This window comes from Aethalodelphis obliquidens, unplaced genomic scaffold (assembly GCF_003676395.1).
Source record: "Aethalodelphis obliquidens isolate GAN/ISIS:26980383/991018 unplaced genomic scaffold, ASM367639v1 scaffold21, whole genome shotgun sequence".
Taxonomy (NCBI): Eukaryota; Metazoa; Chordata; class Mammalia; order Artiodactyla; family Delphinidae; genus Aethalodelphis; species Aethalodelphis obliquidens.
Window position 1 is genome coordinate 13409802 of NW_020837965.1, and position 23255 is coordinate 13433056.

At 38.2% G+C, this 23255-nt stretch overlaps 1 protein-coding gene across 8 annotated transcripts in view; it reads left to right on the top strand.

Annotated features, from left to right (window-relative positions):
• SPATA7 (spermatogenesis associated 7) overlaps positions 1–17653 on the top strand; it is a 35945-nt gene extending 18292 nt beyond the window's left edge. For 7 of the 8 annotated variants that reach the window (XM_027120243.1, XM_027120245.1, XM_027120247.1 and 4 more), the window contains 7 exons: positions 6387–6862; positions 8001–8067; positions 9738–9853; positions 11380–11433; positions 12797–12874; positions 16606–16663; positions 16925–17653. In XM_027120243.1, coding sequence (XP_026976044.1) covers positions 6387–6862; positions 8001–8067; positions 9738–9853; positions 11380–11433; positions 12797–12874; positions 16606–16663; positions 16925–17491 — 1416 coding nt within the window. In that variant the 3' untranslated portion in view covers positions 17492–17653. The remainder of the gene's footprint in view (positions 1–6386; positions 6863–8000; positions 8068–9737; positions 9854–11379; positions 11434–12796; positions 12875–16605; positions 16664–16924) is intronic. The other variant, XM_027120244.1, reaches the window with a different exon arrangement.
• Positions 17654–23255: the final 5602 nt, after the last annotated feature.

Below are 23255 nucleotides of genomic sequence, written 5' to 3' on the forward strand. Positions count from 1 at the left end.
TTTGAGTCTATATTATTATATACATACAGACTTAGAGATGATATATTTTCTTGGTGAATCTAACCTGTTGTCACTGTGGTTTGAACTTCTTTGCCTTGATGCTTTTTATATTAAAGTGTTTTCTGATAGTGATATAGTTAAACCAGCTTTCATTTCATTAGTATTCCTTTGGTATATCTTTTTCCTTTTTTTTTTTTAACGGTACGCGGGCCTCTCACTGTTGTGGCCTCTCCTATTGCAGAGCACAGGCTCCAGACGCGCAGGCTCAGCGGCCATGGCCCATGGGCCCAGCCGCTCTGCGTCATGTGGGATCTTCCCAGACCGGGACACGAACCCATGTCGCCTGCATCGGCAGGCGGACTCTCAAGCACTGCGCCACCAGGGAAGCCCCCACTTTTTCCATTTTTTAATCCTAATATTTTAGATAGGTTTTAGGTGAGTCAGATTATTCACTCTGATAATCTTTGCCTTTTAAAGTGGAGCATTTAGTATGTTTTCATTTCTTCTTTCTTCTTGTGTACTTTCTATTTGACCCACAGTAGTAGGCAGGATTCTAAGCCCCACAGTGATCCCCACCCTTAAATAATCCCCTCGTCTTGAGTGTAGGCAGTACCTGTAACTTGCTTCTAACCTATGGGATGCAGCAAAGGTGATGGAATATCACTTCTGTAATTGTTATGTGGCAAAGTGAAGGGAATTTCCCCCTGTAGATTGAGAGAAAGGAAAAATTGGTCTGAGAGTAATTTCTGCAGTGGGTGCTGTTCCCCTCCCCTAGCCATGCCAAAGAAACAAGGGAAGGGGGAAATTTTCTCAGGATTCTTCCTGCTCTTCCCTGAGAGCTTTTGGTGGAAAAGCTCTTTCCTAGAGGAAAAGCCTGCAAGAGGGTACAAACTCCCCAAGTCGCAGAGGCTTCATACTCTTACACTAGTCCACACTCAGTCCTTAGCAATTAGCTAAAAACTTCTAGCATAATCTTCTTACCAGTTTATATGTCATTCAGCAGCATCTGTCCCAAATAAGTAAATGCTTAGGTTCTGTTTCTCCCTGCAGGTACCTATATCACTGTGGATTTTAGGTTAGTTGTGACCTTAGTTCTCTCAATAGTTCAAGAAAAATCATTAATTTGCAGTTTGTCCAGCTTTTTTTCTTATTATAATGGTGAGACCTATGCTCTTTCCATTTCTCTCCATCTGTCAGCTGAAACTGGAAGTCTTTTTGTGTGTGTGATGGTCTCTTTTTAAACTTTTTAATTTTGAAAATTTTAGCATCTCTAAAAATAGAGTGGTATAATGAACCCACGTGTTCTTGTCCCCTAAGTGCAACGATGATCAATTCAGGGCCAGACTTATTTCATGTATATCCTCACTCACTACCTGCATCCCAGATTATTTTGATGCAAATACCAGATATATAATTTTATCTATAAATATTTCTGTATATATCTAAATATCTAAAAGATAGACCACCATACCATTATTATGCCTTAAAAATTAATAATTCCTTAATATCATCAAATATCCACTGTTCACATTTCCCCATTATCTCTCTCTCTTTTTTTTAAGTTTGTTGGAATTGGAATCTAAATAATTTCAACTAATTGATACATTTCTTTTAATCAATAATTTCTCTTTCCCCCACCTTTTTATCCCCCTACAATTTATGTGTTGGAAAAAACTTGAGTCATTTGTCTTGGCTTAAGGCTTTTGTGGACCATCTGGGTAATGCAAATTTAGGCTGCAAGCTTGTGTGGAAGCAGCATATGATTTCGCATTCTCAAAGGCCACTGTTCTCTCAGTGCCAGTGTTCAAGATGGGCAAGTTTCTTTGTAAGTCATCTAATTGGAGGGTCGCCATTGAGAGAATCCCAGATTCATGAGCATGGTCTCCTAGACTGTCTAGATTAGGCCCTGAGCTTTGTTTTCTGTCCCCTAGCAACTGTGATATGGAAAAACTATTGCCTGTTGGTAAAAGCCGTTTCATTTTTGACTCCAGCTCTTTCTATTGTACATGAAGATGTGACATATCAGTAGGCAGGGGTAAAGACTAAGGGCATTTGTGAATTAAGAGTGAACCTGGGTCCTTTTTCTCTGAGAAGTGTGGCAGAGCCATAGACCAGTTTTTAGTTGGGAAGTTATGTCATCATATTGACACTTTACAAAGACTACACTGGCAGCAGGGAAGGACAGACTAATTGTGTGACAGTTGCAGTATAGGGAAGAAATGATTAAGATATGATCTATAAGACAGCAGAAGGAGCATAAGGAATATATATTTAGGAGACATTTAGAAAGTAGAATCCCCAGGACTTGGTGACTGATCAGATGATATGAAGAGCAAGAGGCAGGAATTAAAGAGGTTTCCAGGTTTCTGGCTTGGGCAACTGGGAGGTTTCCAGGTTTCTGGCTTGCCCGAGTTTACTTGTTCGGACCTGTTTAATTTGAGATGCCTTTGGAACATCTAATATATTCAGTAGAGAGCTGGATATAAGTATCTGTGTCAGGAGAGAGGTCTGGGCTGAAAATAGATTTGGGAGTCATCAGGAAAGCTGTAAATATGTCTAAGAGTCCCCAAGGCTGTTTTGTAGATAAAAGGACTAGGAATAGAGCTGCTTCCTTTAGAATAAGCCTGCTATACACTGTACCATCTGGGAATCTGTTCATCAGTGTTTGACTCATGTATGTATTTTCATTTTCAGTGATGGTACTTTTTAAACATATTTTTTAAAATATGTTTCTATTATCTAGCATTTTGAATATAAATAATTCTATTTTGAGGTAAGGATGGGATTTGTTGAAAACAAAATATATAATTAAGTCTGTAAACGGACGATTTTTTCCTTCAGTCACTGTAACCCTGTAACTTTTTGCTTCTAAAAATATAGTTCATTTATGCTTTTATATAAGTATATTTTTTACTCCATTTAGACTTAATAGTAATTTGCAATTTGCTTACATTTTTTATAATACTTGATGATAAATATTTAGATACATTCAAATTAAAATTATTATTTGGGGCATAATATTTTGATAATTGGGTGGGTTTATGATTAACAGTTACCTGTAGTTATAATCTGCATTTACCGAAAAGTTTGCTACAATTCAAAAGAAAGTGGTAACTTTGGCCTCTGGACATATTAGCTGTTTATATACGTGAGACCATGTAATCAAAAACTTTTTCTTTAATTGCCCACACTGTAATATGGGCTACTTATTTTCTCTTACATTTTGACTTACATGCTATCACCTCAGACACTTTTAAGTCTGCACCTTATACCTCACACACAGTTATTCACCACTCACTCACATCACTGGTGCAGCACATACCCTGTGATATTAAGATTAATTGAATATATGAATGTGATTCATGTTCTTAAATAAATCTATTTTAAAAGCATTATAAAACAGTGAAAATCAGAAGCTATCAGTTTCTTTTGTAAAATACAATTTGAAGCTTTTTGCAAAACAAGTGTTAGTCAAAATTTTAAATAAATTGTATCTATCCTGTTCTGCACTTGAATTGATTCCTCAACTGTTTTAAAACCTGACAATTGGAAAATCTTTGTATACCATTTCTTCTGACATTATCCCTGAAAAAGATTGATTTAATACTTAGTTATTCTGTGATTGTGAAATTGGATAGGTATTTTTGACATAAAAACATGTATGTTAACTGTCAATGATTATCACTTTACATAAATTCTTAAATCACAGAAACAGTTTACAACAAATTGCATTAAAGTGAAAGTGGTCAGATTACCACCAGAATTTTTGTTCCATTGACAATAATTGATGAACACTTTTCTGATTTTAGAACTTTACAGTGATCTGCTATTTTAATTTTGGTGAATTTACCAGTGTGTTACACATTTTCTATGAAAATCATATCCAAGCTTTCTGATATTCGTAGTTAAAAATTATATAATCTCAAAAAAGCAGATGGGTACAGTTGGTTTTGCACTGTGTTCTACTGGTTTCCCAGGAAAGAAGAAGTAGGATACAGGGTAGGAATTATAAGATATAAAGATACAGAAAAGTTTCATGCCTTCAATTGATTCAAGAGCGATTTTCCCAGCCCATTTCAGACAGATGAGAGTATATTCTTGCCTTTAAAGACTTTCTTTGGTATTTCATTTTGTTTATTAAATAACCATTACTGGTAAGAATTTTCTCACAGGCAATCTAATGCCTTATGCATTTCTGCCTGCTATGATCCCAATTTGTTCTGTTCCCCAAGTGTAAATAATTCCTGTGATTATTATTTAATAGCCCTAAAAGATTTTTCAGATCATACTTAGAAATTGCTTTCCGGAGAGCCAGACTCCTCTGGTACATAAGCTGCAGTGTGAACCTAGTTTGGGAACACTTTTTACAATTAACGTGTTAAAGTCATTAACTAAACACTACCCTAGTGACTCACAGTTTAATGCCAAAATACTTAGTTGCTTTGAGTAATTCTGCTTTATATTTGGGATAAAGTTGGAAAGCACTTGGAAAGGAAATAGGTGACTTGACCTATTTTAGGCTGTAGTCACCATATCTAGTTATCTGCAATTTCCTTGCTGAGGTAAATCAATATGTAAGTTAGCTGACTTGTTCATCACCATGAAAGGAGTTAAAATCAGCTTAAGATTCCTGGTGATGTAAAAAAAATCTAAAAATGTATAAATTTCAAATGAGTCTGTAAAATAGATAGTATGATATAATGGGAAGAGCATAGGTTCACCTGGGTTCAAATCTATGAGACCCTGCCCCTCAGGTTCTTCATCTGCATAGTAGAGGTACTAATTGTACCACCACCCAGAAGTTGATGTGATGATTAAATGAGTCGTACGTGTAAATTAATTAGAACAGTACCTTGCACATAGTATGCACTCCATATGTAATAGTAGCAGTGGTAATAGTAACAGTTCTTACTATTCCTCTTTTATTTCTACTCAAAGGCAATAACAGTACCTTGTGCACAGAAAGCACTCAGCTCCTTTCTTATTCAGCTTGCTTGTCTTCCTCTTGTTTTCCTCCCCATGAGCTTGTAGGACAGATATAACTGGCTAAATCCCAGCCTTTTTCACTCCAGATTAACTTCCATGTAACTTCTTCTCTACCATTTAATAAAGTGCCTCAAAGTTCTGTAAAGGATACACAGGTGTCCCTAAAGTCTGGAATCATGGACAAGGCATCTAGTCTATGGGCACCTAGTCTGTAAAAGAATAAAATATTACCTATACTCTTAAACCTTATGAATACCCTGTAGAAATAGTTCTTCCAAAGTTAAACCAAACATATATACAATGGAATACCACTCAGCCATAAAAAAGAATGAAATAAAGCCATTTGCAGCAACAGGGATGCATCAAGAGATTATCATACTAAGTGAGGTAAGTCAGAAAGAGAAAGGCAGATACCATATGATATCACTTATGTGTGGAACCTAAAATATGGCACAAGTGAACCTATCTATGAAACAGAAACAGACTCACAGACATAGAGAACAGACTTGTGGTTGCCAAGGGGGAGGGCAGGTGGGGGAGGGATGGATTGGGAGTTTGGGGTTAGTAGGTGCAAACTATTACATATAGAATGGATAAACAAAAAGGTCCTACTGTATAGCACAGGGAACTATATTCAATATCCTGGGATAAACCATAATGGAAAAGAATATTAAAAAGAATGTATATATGTGTATAACTGACTCACTTTGCTGTACAACAGAAATTAACACAACATTGTAAATCAACTATACTTCAATTTAAAAAAAATTTTTTTTTAATGGTTAAACCAAAAAGAAATAGAGCAGGCCAAAATGCCTTCCTTTCAAAGCTTTCCCCACTCATGAGAGGTTGAGAAAGAAACATATGAACTTCCCTATGGCATCAACCTTTCTTAATTATGTTTAAAATATCAGTTACTTAAATCAGGGCTCCATACATCTATACATTGTGAAGAGAAGTTCCTTTTCATTCCTTCAAAGCCTTTAAGTCACAGAGGAACTGCTGGCACTGAAGGTGGTCATGACAAGGCAGGAATGGGTGGATGCTGCCACCAGCAGTGGTTGAGAAGGGGATTAGTACTCACGATTGGTTTGGAAACTCAAATAAAACTGAGATCTACCTCAGTACACAGGTTCAAGACCACAAATATGGTTATATGTTATTAATCATTTTTTTAGTTTCAGAAAGAAAAATGATTGCTATTGCTTATATTTAGAATTATATTTTTATATATTAATAATTCAAAAACTTGAATATAACTTCAAATACAAATTTTCAGGAACATACACACTATATTTGTAGAGCCCTGAGGCTCTACATTTTTTAATGTGTAATCTGGAGATCCCCAATTATCTGAATTTGTAAATGTAACTGATCACTGTTAAACCAAATGTTCTTAGCCTCCAGGAGAACCACAAGATGAAGATGCTATGTTAATCAAAGAAGTGAACAGATTTCCATCCTTTAAAAGGACACCAGTAACTTCTTCAGAGCGACTACACTTAAATCCACCTAAATCCGATAAAGTCCTCACAAATGGTACTGAGAAGAACTCCAGTTCCTTCCTGTCCAGCATGGATCACGCTGCCTCTGGGCCCAGGAAATCATCCTCTGGAACCTCCTACGGCAGAAGGCCCCGGAGCACATCCCTAAATTCCCAGCGGTTTCAGTTAGTAATTTCAAAAGCACCCAGTGGGGACCTTTTGGATAAACATTCTGAACTCTTTTCTAACAGACATTTGCCATTCACCCCACGCACTTTAAAAACAGAAGCAAAATCTTTCCTGTCACAGTATCGATATTATACACCTGCGAAAAGAAAAAAGGATTTTACAGATCAGCAGATAGAAGCTGAAACTCAGACTCAATTAAGCAGGTATGGCACAACAGCCAATAGTAGATCCTTCACGATGTGGTAGAAATTAAATAATATTCCTTACTTTATATCATGTACCCTATGTGCCACACTTAAGGTGTGGTAGTGCCCTTTTGATTAGAATGAGGTTAATGTGGCTTTTCCTTCTGCATGAATCACTAGAACAACTATCAGAGTAATTGTTGAAAAAATAAATAGCTATTAAACTTGTCAAGCTCCTTATAAACATGAATGTTACATATTTTAATTTATTGTTTCAAACATGGTACTAGAACTTTTGTATGTTTTTAAATATACTTTCAGAGAATCCGTAAAATATGTCATCAGACAGCATTTGTGTAAATATGTTTATTGATTTATGTTAGAAATGGCGAAACAATGGGCTATATTGGGGGAGAAAAAGCAACTGTTTGTCTAACTACCTCTATGCTTCCCTCCCTGCAAATACTCAGCAACAGCTCCTCAGGTATAATGTAGGCAATTGGGATAATTTCTGGAAATTAAGTATAATTTGCCTCAGTAATATTTTCATATACAGTAGTGCCTGGCACATAATGAATATTCATTAAAGGTTGCCAGATGGTTGAAGAAAGAAACAAATCTTGTAAAGTATTGAGTGTTAGCGGATTTGTGATTGTTTTTCCTAGTGTTATATAAATGAATACTTATCTGGTGCTAGGTTTTAATTACTTTTAAAAGTAAAAAACAATTTATGATTAGTATTCTTTTGTCTGGGTAAAGATAAGAGGTATAGTAAGATCAGTCTGTATACATTTAAAGAATTAAGGAATTAAATCTAATGATAGAATTTTTAAGTGAAGAAGAAATGAGGGAAGCAAATACAACGAATACTTTTCTGATTATATTTTTGACAGCTTTTGAAGATAATGCTTTCCTCTTCCCTAGTCCCATTCTGTCCAACTGAAATCTAGCTGCTATTCAAAAAAAGGAAAAAGAGGCATATGTAATCCAAACCATATCTATTTCCCGATTATATAATTAGAAATTACACATTCTACAAGAATAGATGCATTTTATCTCTCACGTTTGAAGTTTATTTTTTTCTAGCCAGTAAAGCTTATTACCACAGTGTTTATACTTTGAAGATTTAACAATAATTTCTTTTAAAATATTACAGCTTTCAATCTGATTTTGAGACAGTTGAGATTAAGAACTTCACAGATTCAGAAATGAACATAAAGCAGGTAATAAAAATGAGATTTCTTTGTGTCCTACATTAGAATTATAGCTGCTTTAACAGAACATGTGTAGCTATTTGGACTGTGAAGAATAATCTCTTGATGACACTTCTTGCATGTGATACAACCAGTATACAGAAGTATTGCTTGTTTACAGATGGTTATATGTCTCTGTGAGCGGCCAGGTGGATCCTGCCCAATCCGGGAAGTCATTTTTTGTTGGCAACTTTTCTAGGTGGTTGGTTGGCTGGCTGGATAGACGGGTGGATGAGTAAAATACCTTATATGTTCTTTTCAAAGTTGCAGACTTGGATCACTAAAGGAGCCAGAAAAGTTGTGCAGAAGTTATTTTAGTTTCTATGCCTGTATTTTTTTTAAAGAATTGCCACTGATTATATTATTGGAAATAATACATTTTATAAAAACAGATGGATATCATTCTCCTGTACTTGCTTTTACTTTTTTCTAGACTGTGAAGATCTTTTTTAGTGTTTGTATTTTGAATGTGTAGCAATCATTTATTTTAAAATATTACAGCTTTAAGTCTGACTTTGAGATATAAACTGATTATTTTTATTTTAGGGGTATTAATCATACACTAATTTAAATTTATTGTTTGTGAAAAAGGTTTGTCTATTAAAATGTCAAGCAGATTCAGGGATAATATAAGCATACTCAGCTTCCCTCTTCCCTTCTGAAAATGGGTAGAGGATCATAGTTTTCCATCCCAGCCATTAATAGCTGTTTGACATAGGGTTCTGCCATTTAAGGCCCAAGGACAAATCAGTTCCTCTGAGAGCTGAGTTTCCACCTCTAGAAAAACTGTACTTAATGTGCAGGATCATTGGAAGGATTAAATGTTGTAGGTAAAGTACCTAGTCTGACCCGGGCTCAGTAAATGATGGCTATGACTAGCTTGAGATTTAGGAAGAGGGTTTTTAGCTCCGTAGATAACTAAATAAACTAAAGCAGAAGTCCGTTTTTATGACATTGTGCTCCGAATGTTTATCTAATAACCCTGTAAGAAAACGGCATGTCCCCTTACTCCATAATCAACTTGAGGAAGCTAGTAAGAGTATTAGCTACAGTAGATAGACCATCCTAACAGCACTTTTAAAACGGTAAAGCACTACACATAAATTAGCATTCTAAAGATTAACTCGGATAATGCAAGTAAATGCATGACACAGTATCTGGCCCCTCGTAAGCGTTCTATAAAAGTAGGCTGCCATTATTTTTGTTTTTTTCTTTATATTGTTGTTCGTACTGCCGGAGCTACCACTGCTTCTACAATACATATTTGATAGGTTGGCATTTGAAACAGATGGGCTATTTGAGTTTCTGAATAATTGGCTATTTTCTCTCAAGTTTACTTATTTGCTTGGTTTCTCTTTATATGTTTATTTGTGGTATTCTTTAATGTCATTTAAAATATTCGTCATTAAAATATAAGAACTTGTTTTACCTTTAAATAAATTTAAGAAAGAAGTCTTGATTGTATGAAAAGTGAATTCTGAAACATCCTTTGTCCTAATATATCAGTCACATTTATCTACTGGGTATCTCTGTGCTCTTTCATCAACTATTTTTGGAAATTTCCTGTTTTGCTTTAGTTCTGCTTTCATAATGTATTTTTGAAGCAAAATAAAGATTTATTCTTCTCATTGCATCCCCAGGCATCTAGCTGTATGTCGTATGGTACCAAAGGAAAAATAACCCCTTTACCTTTACAAGGACATGAATTACCATGGGATGAGGTTAAAGACAGTGCTCTTCAGTGTTCCTCATCAAGGTATTTCACCTGTTTATATCTAACTGCTTTCCTGTGTAACAGACGTACAGACTTTGCAACATGAGGGGACTTCCCTGGCGGTCCAGTGGTTAAGACTTCGTGCTTCCACTCCAGGGGGCGAAGGTTTGACCCTGGTCAGGGGAACTAAGATCCCACGTGCCGCGTGCTGTAGCGGGGCGGTGGCAGGGGACAGACACTTCAGACTTGGAAACATGAGTACTGTTTTAACTGAATGCTCTCCCATCTGTTTTGGTATTACACAATTCAGTGGCCCTGTTAGTTTTACTAAGGAAGTATTACGAAGTAGGTAGTCACTAAAAGTGTAAATGAATTCATTTTGCTAATTCATTAATAAAGGGAAAAGGGACACAGGCTTGTATTATTTACTATCCCTCTTCATTATGAGAAAGGATTTTCCCCAAGACAGATCCTCCAGCAGTGATGCTAACCAGTTTTTCATGGCACAGATAGTACTGAAGAACCCTACCATTTGAGGATTCAGCATTTGTGCTTTTGAATATTCCTCATGTGCTAGTGCTTTATCTGTCCGTGCTTTGTAGAGGAGGCACTATTTTTTAAAACGACTCCTCATGTTTTGGAATTACAGAACACTGCGCCTAAATAAAAATGATAGGTTAGCAGGTAGTACAGAACCTAAAAAATGCCTTTGATAGCTTCAGCTGTCAAGTGCATTTCCAGTGTCAGAGTTTGGATATGAGATGAAGGAGGTGGAAGGAAAAAAAGACTAAAGAGCAAGAATGAGACATCCTGTATCAGACTGGAAGCAAGCACACGCAGCCCTTCAGGGCCCAGGTCTTCCCTCAGGCCTTTCCTTAGGGAGATCTCACCTGGAAAGGCTTTGTGGGGGGAGGGAGTGGCAAGGAGGTTTATTGCTGACTTCTCTGTCTGGAAATTCATGATGCTTTAGTACTCATAACTTAAGATACTCTCTTGAGCCAGTTGAGCCAGTCTTCAGTGAATATAAAGAATAACCTAAAGAAAGGGATAGTTATCTTTCCCAGTAGCTTCTATCCAAAAGAAGTAAAGTAAAATATTATAATTGAATATACCTGAATAGGAAGCTTGGAATTAACTAATGATGACATAACTGAATAATGACAAAATTTATCATAATTAACAGCTTAAAACTTTTTTCTATAGGGAGATATGTTTCCAACATCATTTATGTTTTAATCTTAGTCAAACTAATTGTTTATACAAGGTAAGTTTCATAGTACAATTTTTAAAAGGATCATGAATTTGTAATTACAAGACTTTTAAAAATCTATCTTTGTTACTTACTAACACATGACCTTAGCAAGTTACTTAGCCTTTCTGCCCCAGGTGAATTGTTTAGGAAGTGGAAAAAATAACACCTACCTAATATACCTGACAGGGTTTTTCTGAAGATTAGATTAGATAATGAATGTGAAAAGTGCTTTAAAATTCTGAAACATATTATTACTACCATATTACTGTATGCCAAATCATTGTTTTGTTCAAACACTCTAATTTTCTCTTTCCAGGGCAGTATGTCAATGTTCCCTGCAGCCTCCTTCAGGGAGAAAAATCTATTCTGAGTAAGATGTTTTTGACTTCTTCATTTTGCTTAGTGGAAATGAAGAATTAAGACTCACACAAATTATTATTAAATTAGTCAGGATTGAACACTAATCTTTCTTTACAACCAGCTTTGGGGTTCAGTCATATAATGCACACCAAATCTGAGAGAATGACCAGAATTTTCTGAAATAATTATTAATCACTTCATCTTTATGTCCAGTAGAAATTTGTCCCTAAGTTAATAATACTTGCTATTTTTTTTATAATTAGTACCCATAATTTTTATTTTTATAAATAAAAATAATAAAGAATAATAAAGATGAGTTTTAGAGAAATGTAGGCTTGGTAGCTCAGGATACCATTCTTGGAGGTTTCTAACTTCACCAGTTTTTTGCAGATAAAAAACCCACTTCTGGGTTTGAATGTTGTTTTAGTTAAGCTGTATTTTTTCAGGGAAAACAATCTACTTTTATAGACTTTCATTTATTCTCAAACTTGCTGCCTGTGAATTGGTTTGAAAGTGTAATTTTTATGCAGTATTTTAATCTTCTATTTGATTTGCTAATTAACTCTTTCCCTTGTATTTACTTTTTCAGTAATTGAGTAGTTGCTTGCTATTTACATTTTCTATCATCACTGATTTTTAGCTAATTAAAATCAAACCTATAATAGTACCCTAATTTTCTTGTAATAACTTGTAAAATGTAGTTAACTCAGAAGATAATATAACAGAGAAATGTGTCCAAGTAATTAAAATTTATTACTGTATATACACAGATTTTTCTTTTAGAATATTTTTCCTCATCTCCAAACCTTTTGAGGAAAAAAAATAATTTTTTCTGCTCAGTAAATTTCTCAACCTTAAAACAGTATGCTCTCCTAGGAGCAGGAGAGGATTTCATCGTTGAAGTTCCTGTTTCTCTGGATGACTTTCTTCCTTCCCTTCTGCCATGCAGAGGGACTCACACCTCTGCTGCTGGACCTGGTCAGGAGCCAGAGGAAATTTAAAATGCTTGTCAAGAACACGGGCCCCCGGTGGGTCACACCTAGTTGCCCTCTTGGCGCTGCCCCTGGTTGCTTTCTGTTCTGTTTTGTTTTGTTTAATCCTTGCTTATTTTTTACTTCCTGATGAATGTTTCAGACGTCTATGAAGTTTTACTCTATTAGGGAATATTGTCTCATCTTTAATATCAATAAATATCCTTGCATAATTTGAGAAGGTAGATGTAATGTTTGTTTTATAATATTCCTCATAATAATGTGAGATGGAAGTACATTTGTAATAGTACAGATATTTCTAATTAGGTACTCATGTTTCCTATCATTTTCAGAGTAAATAAGCAGTGATTTTTTATGCTGTATATCACTTTGCCTTCACAGTGAAGAAGAACTGTTGTATCTGAGTTTCATTGAAGATGTAACAGATGAAATTTTGAAACTTGGTTTATTTTCAAACAGGTTAGATTTTTTAAATTGTATTATAGTGGTTGAATGATATATTAAATACTCTTCATTTGGTGTTAATTTTTTAAAGTTATTTCCACATATTAGGAAATGAAAATGATATTGCTTTCTTAGGGGATCATGTTCTTATAATTGATGTAATTGTTCTTATAATTGATAGTAAATTATAAAGGATGTTTAATTCATACTCTAAGGCGAGTTCACAGTTTGGGGAGGTAGAGAAAAGAATAGAGAGTTTGTTCATTAAATACTGTCGTATCTCTTAAATACAGAGAACAAATTGCCAGAGGTGGGGCAGGAGGGGCAGAATGGTTGAAGGGGGTCCAAAGGTACAAACTTCCATTTATAAAATAAACAAGTCATGGGGATATAATGTACAACATCATGACTGTAGTTAATAATATCATATTGTATATTTGAAAGTTACCAGGAGAATAGATCTTAAAAGTTCTCATTACAAGAAAAAAATTTTCTGTAACTACATATGTTAACAGATGTTAACTAGATTTATTGTGGTGATTATTTTACAGTATATACAAATATCAAATCATTACGTTGTACACCTTAAATTAATATAATAATATGGCAATTATACCTCAATTTCAAAAAAATTTATCACAAAGAAAAAGAAATGGTATCCATATTTTTTGTTATAAATTTATTTATTTTTGGTTGCATTGGGTCTTCATTGAAACACGTGGGCTTTCTCTAGTTGCGGCGAGCGGGAGCTACTCTTCATTTCAGTGCACAGGCTTCTCATTGTCATGGCTTCTCTTGTTGTGGAGCACGGACTCTAGGTGTGCGGGCTTCAGTAGTTGCAGCACACGGGCTCAGTGGTTGTGGCTCTCGGGCTTCAATAGTTGTGGCATGCGGGGTCAGTTGTTGTGGCTCACGGGCTCTAGAGCGCAGGCTCAGTAGTTGTGGCGCACAGGCTTAGTTGCTCCATGGCATGTGGGATCCTCCCAGACCGGGGCTCGAACCCATGTCCCCTGCATTGGCAGGCAGATTCTTTTTTTAAAATAATTTATTTATTTTTATTTTTGGCTGTGTTGGGTCTTCGTTGCATGCAGGCTTTCTTTAGTTGCAGCAAGTGGGGGCTACTCTTTGTTGCGGTGTGCAGGCTTCTCATTGCGGTGGCTTCTCTTACTGCAGAGCACGGGCTCTAGGCATACGGGCTTCAGTAGTTGTGGCACGTGGGCTCAGTAGTTGTGGTTTGTGGACGCTAGAGCACAGCTCAGTAGTTGTGGCATGCAGGTTCAGTAGTTGTGGCTCACAGGCTCTAGAGCACAGGCTCAGTAGTTGTGGTGCATAGGCTTAGTTGCTCTGCAGCATGTGGGATCTTCTTGGACACGGGTTCGAGCCTCCTGCATTGGCAGGAGGATTCTTAACCACTGTGCCACCAGGGAAGCCCGTGGTATCTATATTTTAAAGAAAACCATAAAACTGTCTTTATTCACAGATGACATTATCACCCATGTAAAAATCCCATACAGTCTACAAAGAAACAAGCCAAAAAAATACTGTTCTATCCGTTAGTTTATAATAGACTAGTAAACTAAATTTTGCTGTTTCTTTACAAAGATCCATCATCTCTTTTTACTATTTGAAACTGTCATGAGAACCAAAAGCAAGCTTTTTTTTTGTTACAACTGTTACTAGTAACGTGAGGACAAATTAAAGGCTACATTTGCACACTGTGAGTAAAAGGGGAAGTTTGCAAAACCAGATTAGTATTGTATATCTTAAAGAAACTGTGTGGTCCTGAGCCAGCTTATACATTTATTTAGCTGAAATTCATTTAGATAAAACTTTATGATATGTATCATAGGACCCCATTATGTATATGCTACATGCTTTCCCTGTCATAATAATATGTGAAGTGCAGACATTTTTAATGAGTTATTTCTATTTCTATATGAAGTTTCTTAAAGCGAACATTTTCATTATTAGTATAAAAAGCTACACCAAAAAGACCTGAATTTTTTTACAATAATTCTGTTTACCTCTTTATGTTAAAAAGGAATGTCTGCATAATGGGTGTAGAGTTTTAGATTTGCAGGATGAAAAAGTTCTATTGATCGGTTTCACAACAGTGTGAATATACGTAATGCCACTGAACTGTAGATTTAAAATTGGTTAAGATGGGGCTTCCCTGGTGGCGCAGTGGTTGAGAGTCCGCCTGCCGATGCAGGGGACACGGGTTTGTGCCCCTGTCCGGAAAGATCCCACATGCCGCGGAGCGGCTGGGCCCGTGAGCCATGGCCGCTGAGCCTGCACGTCTGGAGCCTGTGCTCCGCAACGGGAGAGGCCACAACGGTGGTAGGCCCACGTACCGCAAAAAAAAAAAAAAAAAAAAAAGTTGGTTAAGATGGTAAATTTTATGTGTTCTTTTTACCACTACCACAGCAAAAACATTGATACCAACTGTAAATAAAAACAATAAAGCAAAAGTTAGAAGCCAAAACAAAAATGGTTGGCATGAAAAATGTGTATTTATGCTTAAAAAACTCACATTTTTCTTTTAGATTATAAGGCTGTTTATTATGGCAATTTTTATAGTAGCACCAAAAAATGGAATCAACCTACATGTTGAATAGTAAAGGTTCAGCTGAATAAATTGTAGAATATAATAGTAAGTTCTGTTCAGAGATTTTAAATGATGTTGTAGAAGTGAATTTATTGATGCATAAAGATGTTCAAAATATATAGTTGATTAGAAAAACAATATAGATATCAAAACAGTATGTATTGTGTAATCCCAATTTTGGTAAAGAAATATATATGCATAGAACAGTGCCCAGAAGTGAATGGTCCAAACATTATTGATAGTTTTAAAATACAGAATACAGATTTCTTGGACTTTTTAAACATTTCAAATAATTCAGAAAAACTAAATCTAAGATTGGCTTATAACTTCACTGAGAGTAACAAATGGTAAAATGAAACCGGTTGATATACTCCTGTGAGCTGGACAAGCATGGTGTAGTTGAAAGAATGTGTCTGGAGCCAGACATATCTGGGTTTCATTCTCTTAATTGCTTGTGACCTTAGGGGAGAGTTAAACCATCATCTTAGACTATGTCGTTTTCTCATCTTTTAAAATGGGTTTTATAATACCTTTGTCTCCCAGTATTGGTCATGATCAGAGACGTATAATGATTATTATTTGTCCAGCACAAATGTCTAACACTTAGTGGTGCTTAATAAGTGATAACTTTAGGTTTTTATGTGAATTTACTATGAGTGGAATTTTTTTCAAGTACAATTTGGAAGCATTGTAAGGTAACTCTTTACAAAATTCTTTGTAAAGAATTTTCTTTAGGGGTTTGCTTTTGGGGGGTTGTATATGTGAAAGAGAAAGAGGGGGGAAGGCTTTTGATGTTTGTGTATGTGTGTGAGAGAAAAAAGATAAAGAACTTTTAGTGTGTGTGTGGGGGGTGGAACCTCACTGAAGATATTTTATTAACAGAAATGTAAGTAGCATGCAGTCTTTTTAGAAGAAACATTGGCATCTGTTACATAACTAAAACATAGTGGAAGCCATACTAGCTTCCAAATTGGAGAACTTGACAGAACAGGGAAGGATTAGTGTTTATCTCTGGAAAGAAAAAGGGTAATCTAAAACATATTTTCCAACCTTTAGTAGTTTATTTATTGTATGGCTATTTTATATTTAGCTGATTTTCTGATTTTGAGACATTAACATTTTTATTTATCATTTGTAGGTTTCTAGAACGACTGTTTGAGAGACATATAAAACAAAATAAACATCATTTGGAGGAGGTTTGTTGTCTTTAGAACTTCATTAGAAAATTTCTAATATAGAAAGAATTTTAAAGTTTTACCATACTCTCAATCAATGCATTAAAAGCAAGCACTTTTTTTCCCTTGTGCTTTTTTGTGTACTCTGGGGGTGAGGGGTGCGGGCAGAATGTGGAAGAAGAAGTATGAATCCTGCTGAGGTTAGCAGCACTGCAGACAAAAGTAATTCAATTTGACTAGCTTAATTAATATTATTATTCTTGTATTTTTTTTTAACTCCAGGAAAAAATGCGCCACCTGCTACATATCCTAAAGGTGGACTTAGGCTGCATGTCCAAGGAAAACTCAGTAATGCTAGATGATGTTGGTATGTTGCATTTACTTGATTTTGAAAAGGCTGAGAATTCAGAACAAAATGAATATAAAAATGAACAAGATTTAGCCATTCAACAGGAAAGTCAAGAATACCAAAAGGCTTTGACTATGTTATTGTCTGTTCCAAAGGATGAGAACAAGATAGTCTCTTCACCAAATGAATTTTTCCTGCCTGTCTATAAATCACAGGATTCAGAAGGGGTTATAATTCAACAGGTAAATGATGAAACGAATCTTGGAACTTCAGTTTGGGATGAAAAAAATGTAAGTATGTCAGACAGTTTACTAGACCAAGAAACTTCTGTGAATGTCATTGAAGGAGACAATGACAATGAAAAAGTCGAGACTTCAAATGAGTTGTGTTGTTTTAGCACAGCACTCTCCCCGTCTGTTCAGTTATGCAGTGTCAAAGATGGTAATCAGGACATGGAAGGACCAACTCTCAAAATCATGGAAATGAGCATTGAGGACTGACCTTTCGATGCTTGATCTTCATTAATAAATATCCCAAATGGCCAATAATTCAACATTCCTTTCACTTTTTTTTTTTACTTTTTTTTACTTTTTTATATTAAGATTTGTTTGTTTTCTATGTTGTATAATAAATTACTGTAAATTTAGAAGCTTGAAACAGCACACATGTATTATTTATCCCACAGTTTCTGTGGACCAAGAGTCTGAGCACAGCGTAGATGGGTCCTGTGCCCTTGGTCTCACAAATCTATAATCCAGGTGTTGGCTTGGGCTGTGGTCTCATCTGGAGGCTGGACTGGCGGTAGATTCTGCTTCCACACTCTTTTCAGGTTGTTGGCATAATTTCTTTCCTTGTAACTTTAGGTTTGAGGGCTTTAGATTCTTGCCGGCTGCGGCCATTGGCCACCCTCAGCGACTAGAGGCTGCCTGCCATTCCCTGTTACTTGGCCCTCTCCATAGACAGCTCACAGCCTGGCTGCTCGCTTCTCTAAGGCTAACAGGAGAAAGAGAGAGACTGCTAGCAAGATGGAGTCTCATAAAACATAATCATAACATGATCACAGGAATGATTTCTATCACCTTTGCCATATTCTTTTGGTTAAAAGCAAGTCACAGGTCCTACCCCCACTTAAGAGGTAGGATACAAGGGTGTGAATGCCAGAAAGTGAGAATCACTGGGGTCTCCTTAGGATCTGTTGGCCACAATTTCTAAAGTTCCTTTATAGGGGAACATATTTTGCTCAGACATAAGTGGTTTTGTAGGCAGTGGGAAAGGGCCTGTGATCTGGAGTGGCTATTGAAACATTAAGCCTTGTCTACAGTATCTGTAATTTTCTTTCTTCTCACTCTCCTGCATTATCTAAAGTGTCAAGGCCTTTCCTAGTTATCAGTGAGCTAGGATGGCCTATCAGCTGTCTGAAAAATCATCCCTTCTTGTGACGGAAAACATTCTACCAGAACTAGTCTGATACCCTCCCCTTGCCCTTGTAGTTCATGAATGGGATCCTTACTATTCCAGTGTGCCTCAGAAGACTCATCTTTACTTATGTCTTTTCAACCACTCACAATATTGTAACTAAATATTTGAGTGCCTGTTATATACGAAGTTTCGTGCCTAGGCACCATGGGGGGTAAAAAGATGAAACAGAATAATGATGATAACCCAAGTGTTCTTCTAGAAACTTGGCAATTTCCTCCAAGTATCGCGTTCCTCAGGCTTTTATCATGCTTTGCCCACACAAGTGTTTCCCAGAAGGTGGTGCCTACCACTGGAGATTTAGAGCTGATTTCTGGTGGTAGATGGGTGACAGGTTCGTCTCATGTGTGGGAAGCTGTGTTCAGGATCCAGGCTTAGGGATTACCTGCAAAATATAATATGCAAGTACATGTCAAGTACTGCCAACTTTTTCCATCGATTTTCTCTCAAACACTGAAAATCATGATGCTCTGTTCTGTGAACAGCCGAAGCTAATATAACATGGTGGGGCTGGGTGCCCAAGCCAGTTCTGCCCCAATATCTTGTGCCCCGAGTCACGCTGCTGCAGTCCTTCCTCGGCTCCACCTACCCTCTGCTCTCACCTCTGGAATTCTTACCTTACCCCCTAAACAACCCCTCCTTTCCCCACCCTGCAGTCTTCTTTCACCGGCTAAAATACCCCAGCACTATTCTTGGCTCCCAGCCTGGGTCTCCCCATCAGTCATACTTCACCCCTCTGCTTGCTTCTTGGACTCCTCCTTTCAGGCCCCGGGGCTACTTTCTTTAGTCTCAGCTTCACTCTGCCACAAACCCCCCACGCCGCTATCCACGTAAGTACCTCAGATTCACTGCCCTGGTTCAGATTTTCCTCCCTGTGCTGAAGCTGCCATCCTGTTCAAGGCCTTCTCAGTAACTACCTTCTTGCTGCTCGTCCACCCTTTGGGCCCCGCTTCAGACTACTGTTGCCTGCCCTGCTTTGACATGTCCCGTCTTCTCTACCATCCAACTCTGGGTACAGCTTTTTGTTTCTGGGGCCATGAGCCTACCTGTTAGGGTATCCTGTTGTTATCCTCAGGTTTTCCTGTAAAATTTAAGTTTAAAGAGATGAGTTGGTTTAAAAACACATTAAAAGTGGTTCTCAGATGGTAAAAGTTGTGTAAAGGTAGGAAGTGAATGGTAAGTTTGGGAAACACTGGCTTAGACCCGAAGCAGCACGTTAATTTATATCTTTCCCTCTACTTCTCCCACAGCCCATTCTCCGCTCTGACTAGTAGCGTCATGATGAGTGAGCCTTTTGAGCCAAACTGCTCAGGTTTGATCCTTATGAGCTGCGACTTTAAGCTGGTTACTGAGCTTCCTTCTGCTTTTCATTTGTTGGATGGGAGTACCTAATTATAGAGCCTTCATCGCAGGGCTGTAAGGAGTTGAATAGGTTGTATAAGAATTAAAGACTCACAGGCTGTTATTATTTTAAAACCATGTCACTCCCTTCTTTAAAAAACAAAACAAATCTTGAGAGTTTCCTCATGTTTTCCTCCCAGTTCATCTCTTGCCATGTTCTCCCAAGCATCCTAACTGTCTGTCACATCTAATTATTTGTTCCATAAACATACAGAGGTTTGTCCTCTCTCTCTATGCCTTTGCACTTGCTATCTGCTCCAAATATCATCTCCCCTCTACTGCCCTTGGGAGCCTTTGACAGCCCAGATTGTAACACTGAAACCTTGAGTGATAGTTGCAACAAATGTACCCCCTGCTCTGGGTGAGATCTTTCGTACCTACCATACGAATTATAATATTGTTTACGAACGCACCTGGTCTCTGTCTAGACTATGGGCTTCTCAAAAGAAAGGACCTGTTTTCTCTTTGGATCCCCAAAGCATGAATGCATTTGTTCATGGAGGGAGATAGTTTGACCTTGAGGGGATGTTTAGCTACAGACAAGGTTATAGGGAAAACAGGACAGATATTTTCTCCTCTCTTTATACTCAGAGTGCCAATTTCCCATAAAGAAGGGGCAATGTAGCAAATTGCTAAATTACATGAAAATTTCCTCATTTTCTCACTTTTAAAATGGTTTAAAATATAAATTAGCCTCTTCCTGAGAAGCCTTAAAAAGTTACATTTTTCCCCATGAAGCCAGTTAGAAAAGATCAGAATAGATTTTATGGGGCAAGATGATAATTTGCCAAGTGGATTAATTAGCTGTGTGGTTGCCAATGAATTACTTTATCCTGGGCCTTTGTTTAAAAAAGTTTGGATTAGATGATCCAAAGATTTCTCTTAGTTTTAATATGCCAAAGTTAGTCTTAGCTTAATTCTTAGGGTCTTTAGAAATTATAAGTGAAATAAATTACACCTAGAAGTGGAAATTCCTCTTCACCCTTCATGTGCTAGTATGGTTCTGGAAAGCAGTCTGCTAAATTGATTCACATTTTGGTGACAGAATATGCCACCTAGCATGATACTTTCCCCAGAACTTTTAAAAGCAGCAGATGCAGCCGGTAATGGCATAGCCCCAAAAAACAAATCTGTATGTTGAATTCCAAGGCCAGGAAGAAGATGCTTTTGAATTGGGATAAGAAAAGTTTTGCTCCGAAGCCAACCTTGTTGCCTTGAGAAGTGTCTTGTACCAACGTTCAGGTTTTGAGGCAAAAATGCCTAGCAGTGCTGGATGCGAGTGTTCCATACCTTCCAAGATGTTAAAACCGGTGGGGTTGAGATGGGCCAAGATGGCAGAGTAGAAAGACCCTGAGCTCACCTTCTCTCATGGGCACACCAAAATTACAGCTATTTACAGAACAACCATGAAAAATACCAGAACCTACAAGAAAAGATCTACTACAACTAAAGAGTAGAAAGAATCATGAGATGGGTAGGAGGGGTGGAGTCAAGTCCCATATCCCCAGGTGCGCAACCCACAAATGGGAGAATAATTATAATTGCAGAGGCTCTCCCCAAGGAGCAAGGGGTCTGGACCCCACATCGGGCTCCCCAGCCCAGGGTCCTGCATCAGGAAGATGAACCCCCAGAACGTTTGGCTTTGAAGGCCAGCAGGGCTTACTTGCAGGAGTCCTAAAGTCTCTAATTTAGTCCTAGAGTCCTAAATAGAGACACACACAAAATCTCACATGCTCCAGGACCCAAGGAAGAAGCAGTAATTTGAACGGACCCTGGGTCCGACACACCTGCTGCTCGGGAGAGTCTCCTGGAGAGGCAGGAGGCGTAGCTCACCCTGGGGACACAGACACTGAAAGCAGCCATTGTGGGGAGCTTTTTCTACCACCTGGACACTGGTGCCAGCCAGCACCGTTTTGTCATCCTCCCTCTAGCTTATTAGCCTCAGGACCCAAACCTGCCCCTGCCCACCAGCCTGTAGGCACTTCAGGCCAAACAACTAGCTGGGCAGGGACACAGCCCCACCTACCAGCAGATAGGCTGCCTTAAGATCACCTGAGCTCACAGCTGCCCCTGGACCCAGTCCTGCCCACCGGTGGGCCCAGGACCTGGCCACACACACCAGTGTAAAGGCAGTAGACCTGGAACCCCCAGGGACCCACAGCTAGAGACCACAGGACCAAGCTCCATCCACCAGTGGGCAGGAAACAGCACCAGAATCCCTGACCCCACCCACCACTGATCCTGCTCTAGCCTCAGGACCAGCCTCACCCACCAGTCACAGGACAGTTATAGCCCCACAGCCTCTGGACCCAGCCCACCTACCAGGAGGCCAGCACCTGCCCTGGGACCGGCTGAGACCTGGCCCTGCCCACTAGTAGCCCAAAACAAGCTTTGGGACACCCGAGACACCGTAGCCAGCTGTGTCAAGAAACGGCCCCACCCACCAGTGGTCAGCCACCAGCCCTGGGACCCCTGGGCCTGCAGCTAAACCTCAGAACATGACCCTGCTTGCCAGTAGACTGGTACTAGCCCCAGGACCAGGCTTCGCCTACCAGTGGGTGGGCAACTGCCCTGGAGTTTCCTGGACCCGTCTTCTGCCCACCTGTGAGCCAACACTAGCCCTGGGGTCCCTTGAGGTTCTGCAGCCAGCTACCTCGTGACTCAGCCTGCCAACCAGTAGCTGGAAGCCTCTACTCAAAGCAGGGCCTGGCAACCAACCAGACAAGGGTCCAACCAAACCTATCAGAATGCCCACAGTAGTCAGTCTGCCACAACAGAATGACCCGCATGGGGGCACCTGTAGAGTATATAGATCTGGTGATGAGAGGGGCGTGCACTGCTAGGAGGCATAGGACATCTACAACAAAAGGCCACCTGTCCAAAGTCGGGAAACGTAACCAACCTACCAGATACACAAATATAAAAAGAGCAAGTTAGGCAAAATGATGCAACAGAGGAACATTAACAAATGAAGGAAAAGATAAAACCCCAGAAGAATTAAGTGAAGTAGAGATAGGCAATCTACCTGAGAAAGAATTCAGGGTAATGATCATAAAGATGATCAAAGAACTTGGAAGAAGAAAGGATGCACAGAGAAGTTAGAAGTTTTTTTAAAAAGAATTAGAAAATATAAAGAACAACCAAACATAAATGAAAAATACAGTAGCTGAAATGAAAAATACACCTGAAGGAATCAACAGTAGACCAAATATGGTATGGAGGACTGGATCAGTGAATTGGAAGACAGAGTAGTGGAAATAACTGATGCTGACAGAAGAAAGAATGAAATGAAATGAGAACAGTTTAATAAGAGACCTCTGGGACAACATCACATGCACTAAAATTCTCATTATAGGGGCCCCAGAAGGAGAAGAGAGAGAGAAAAGG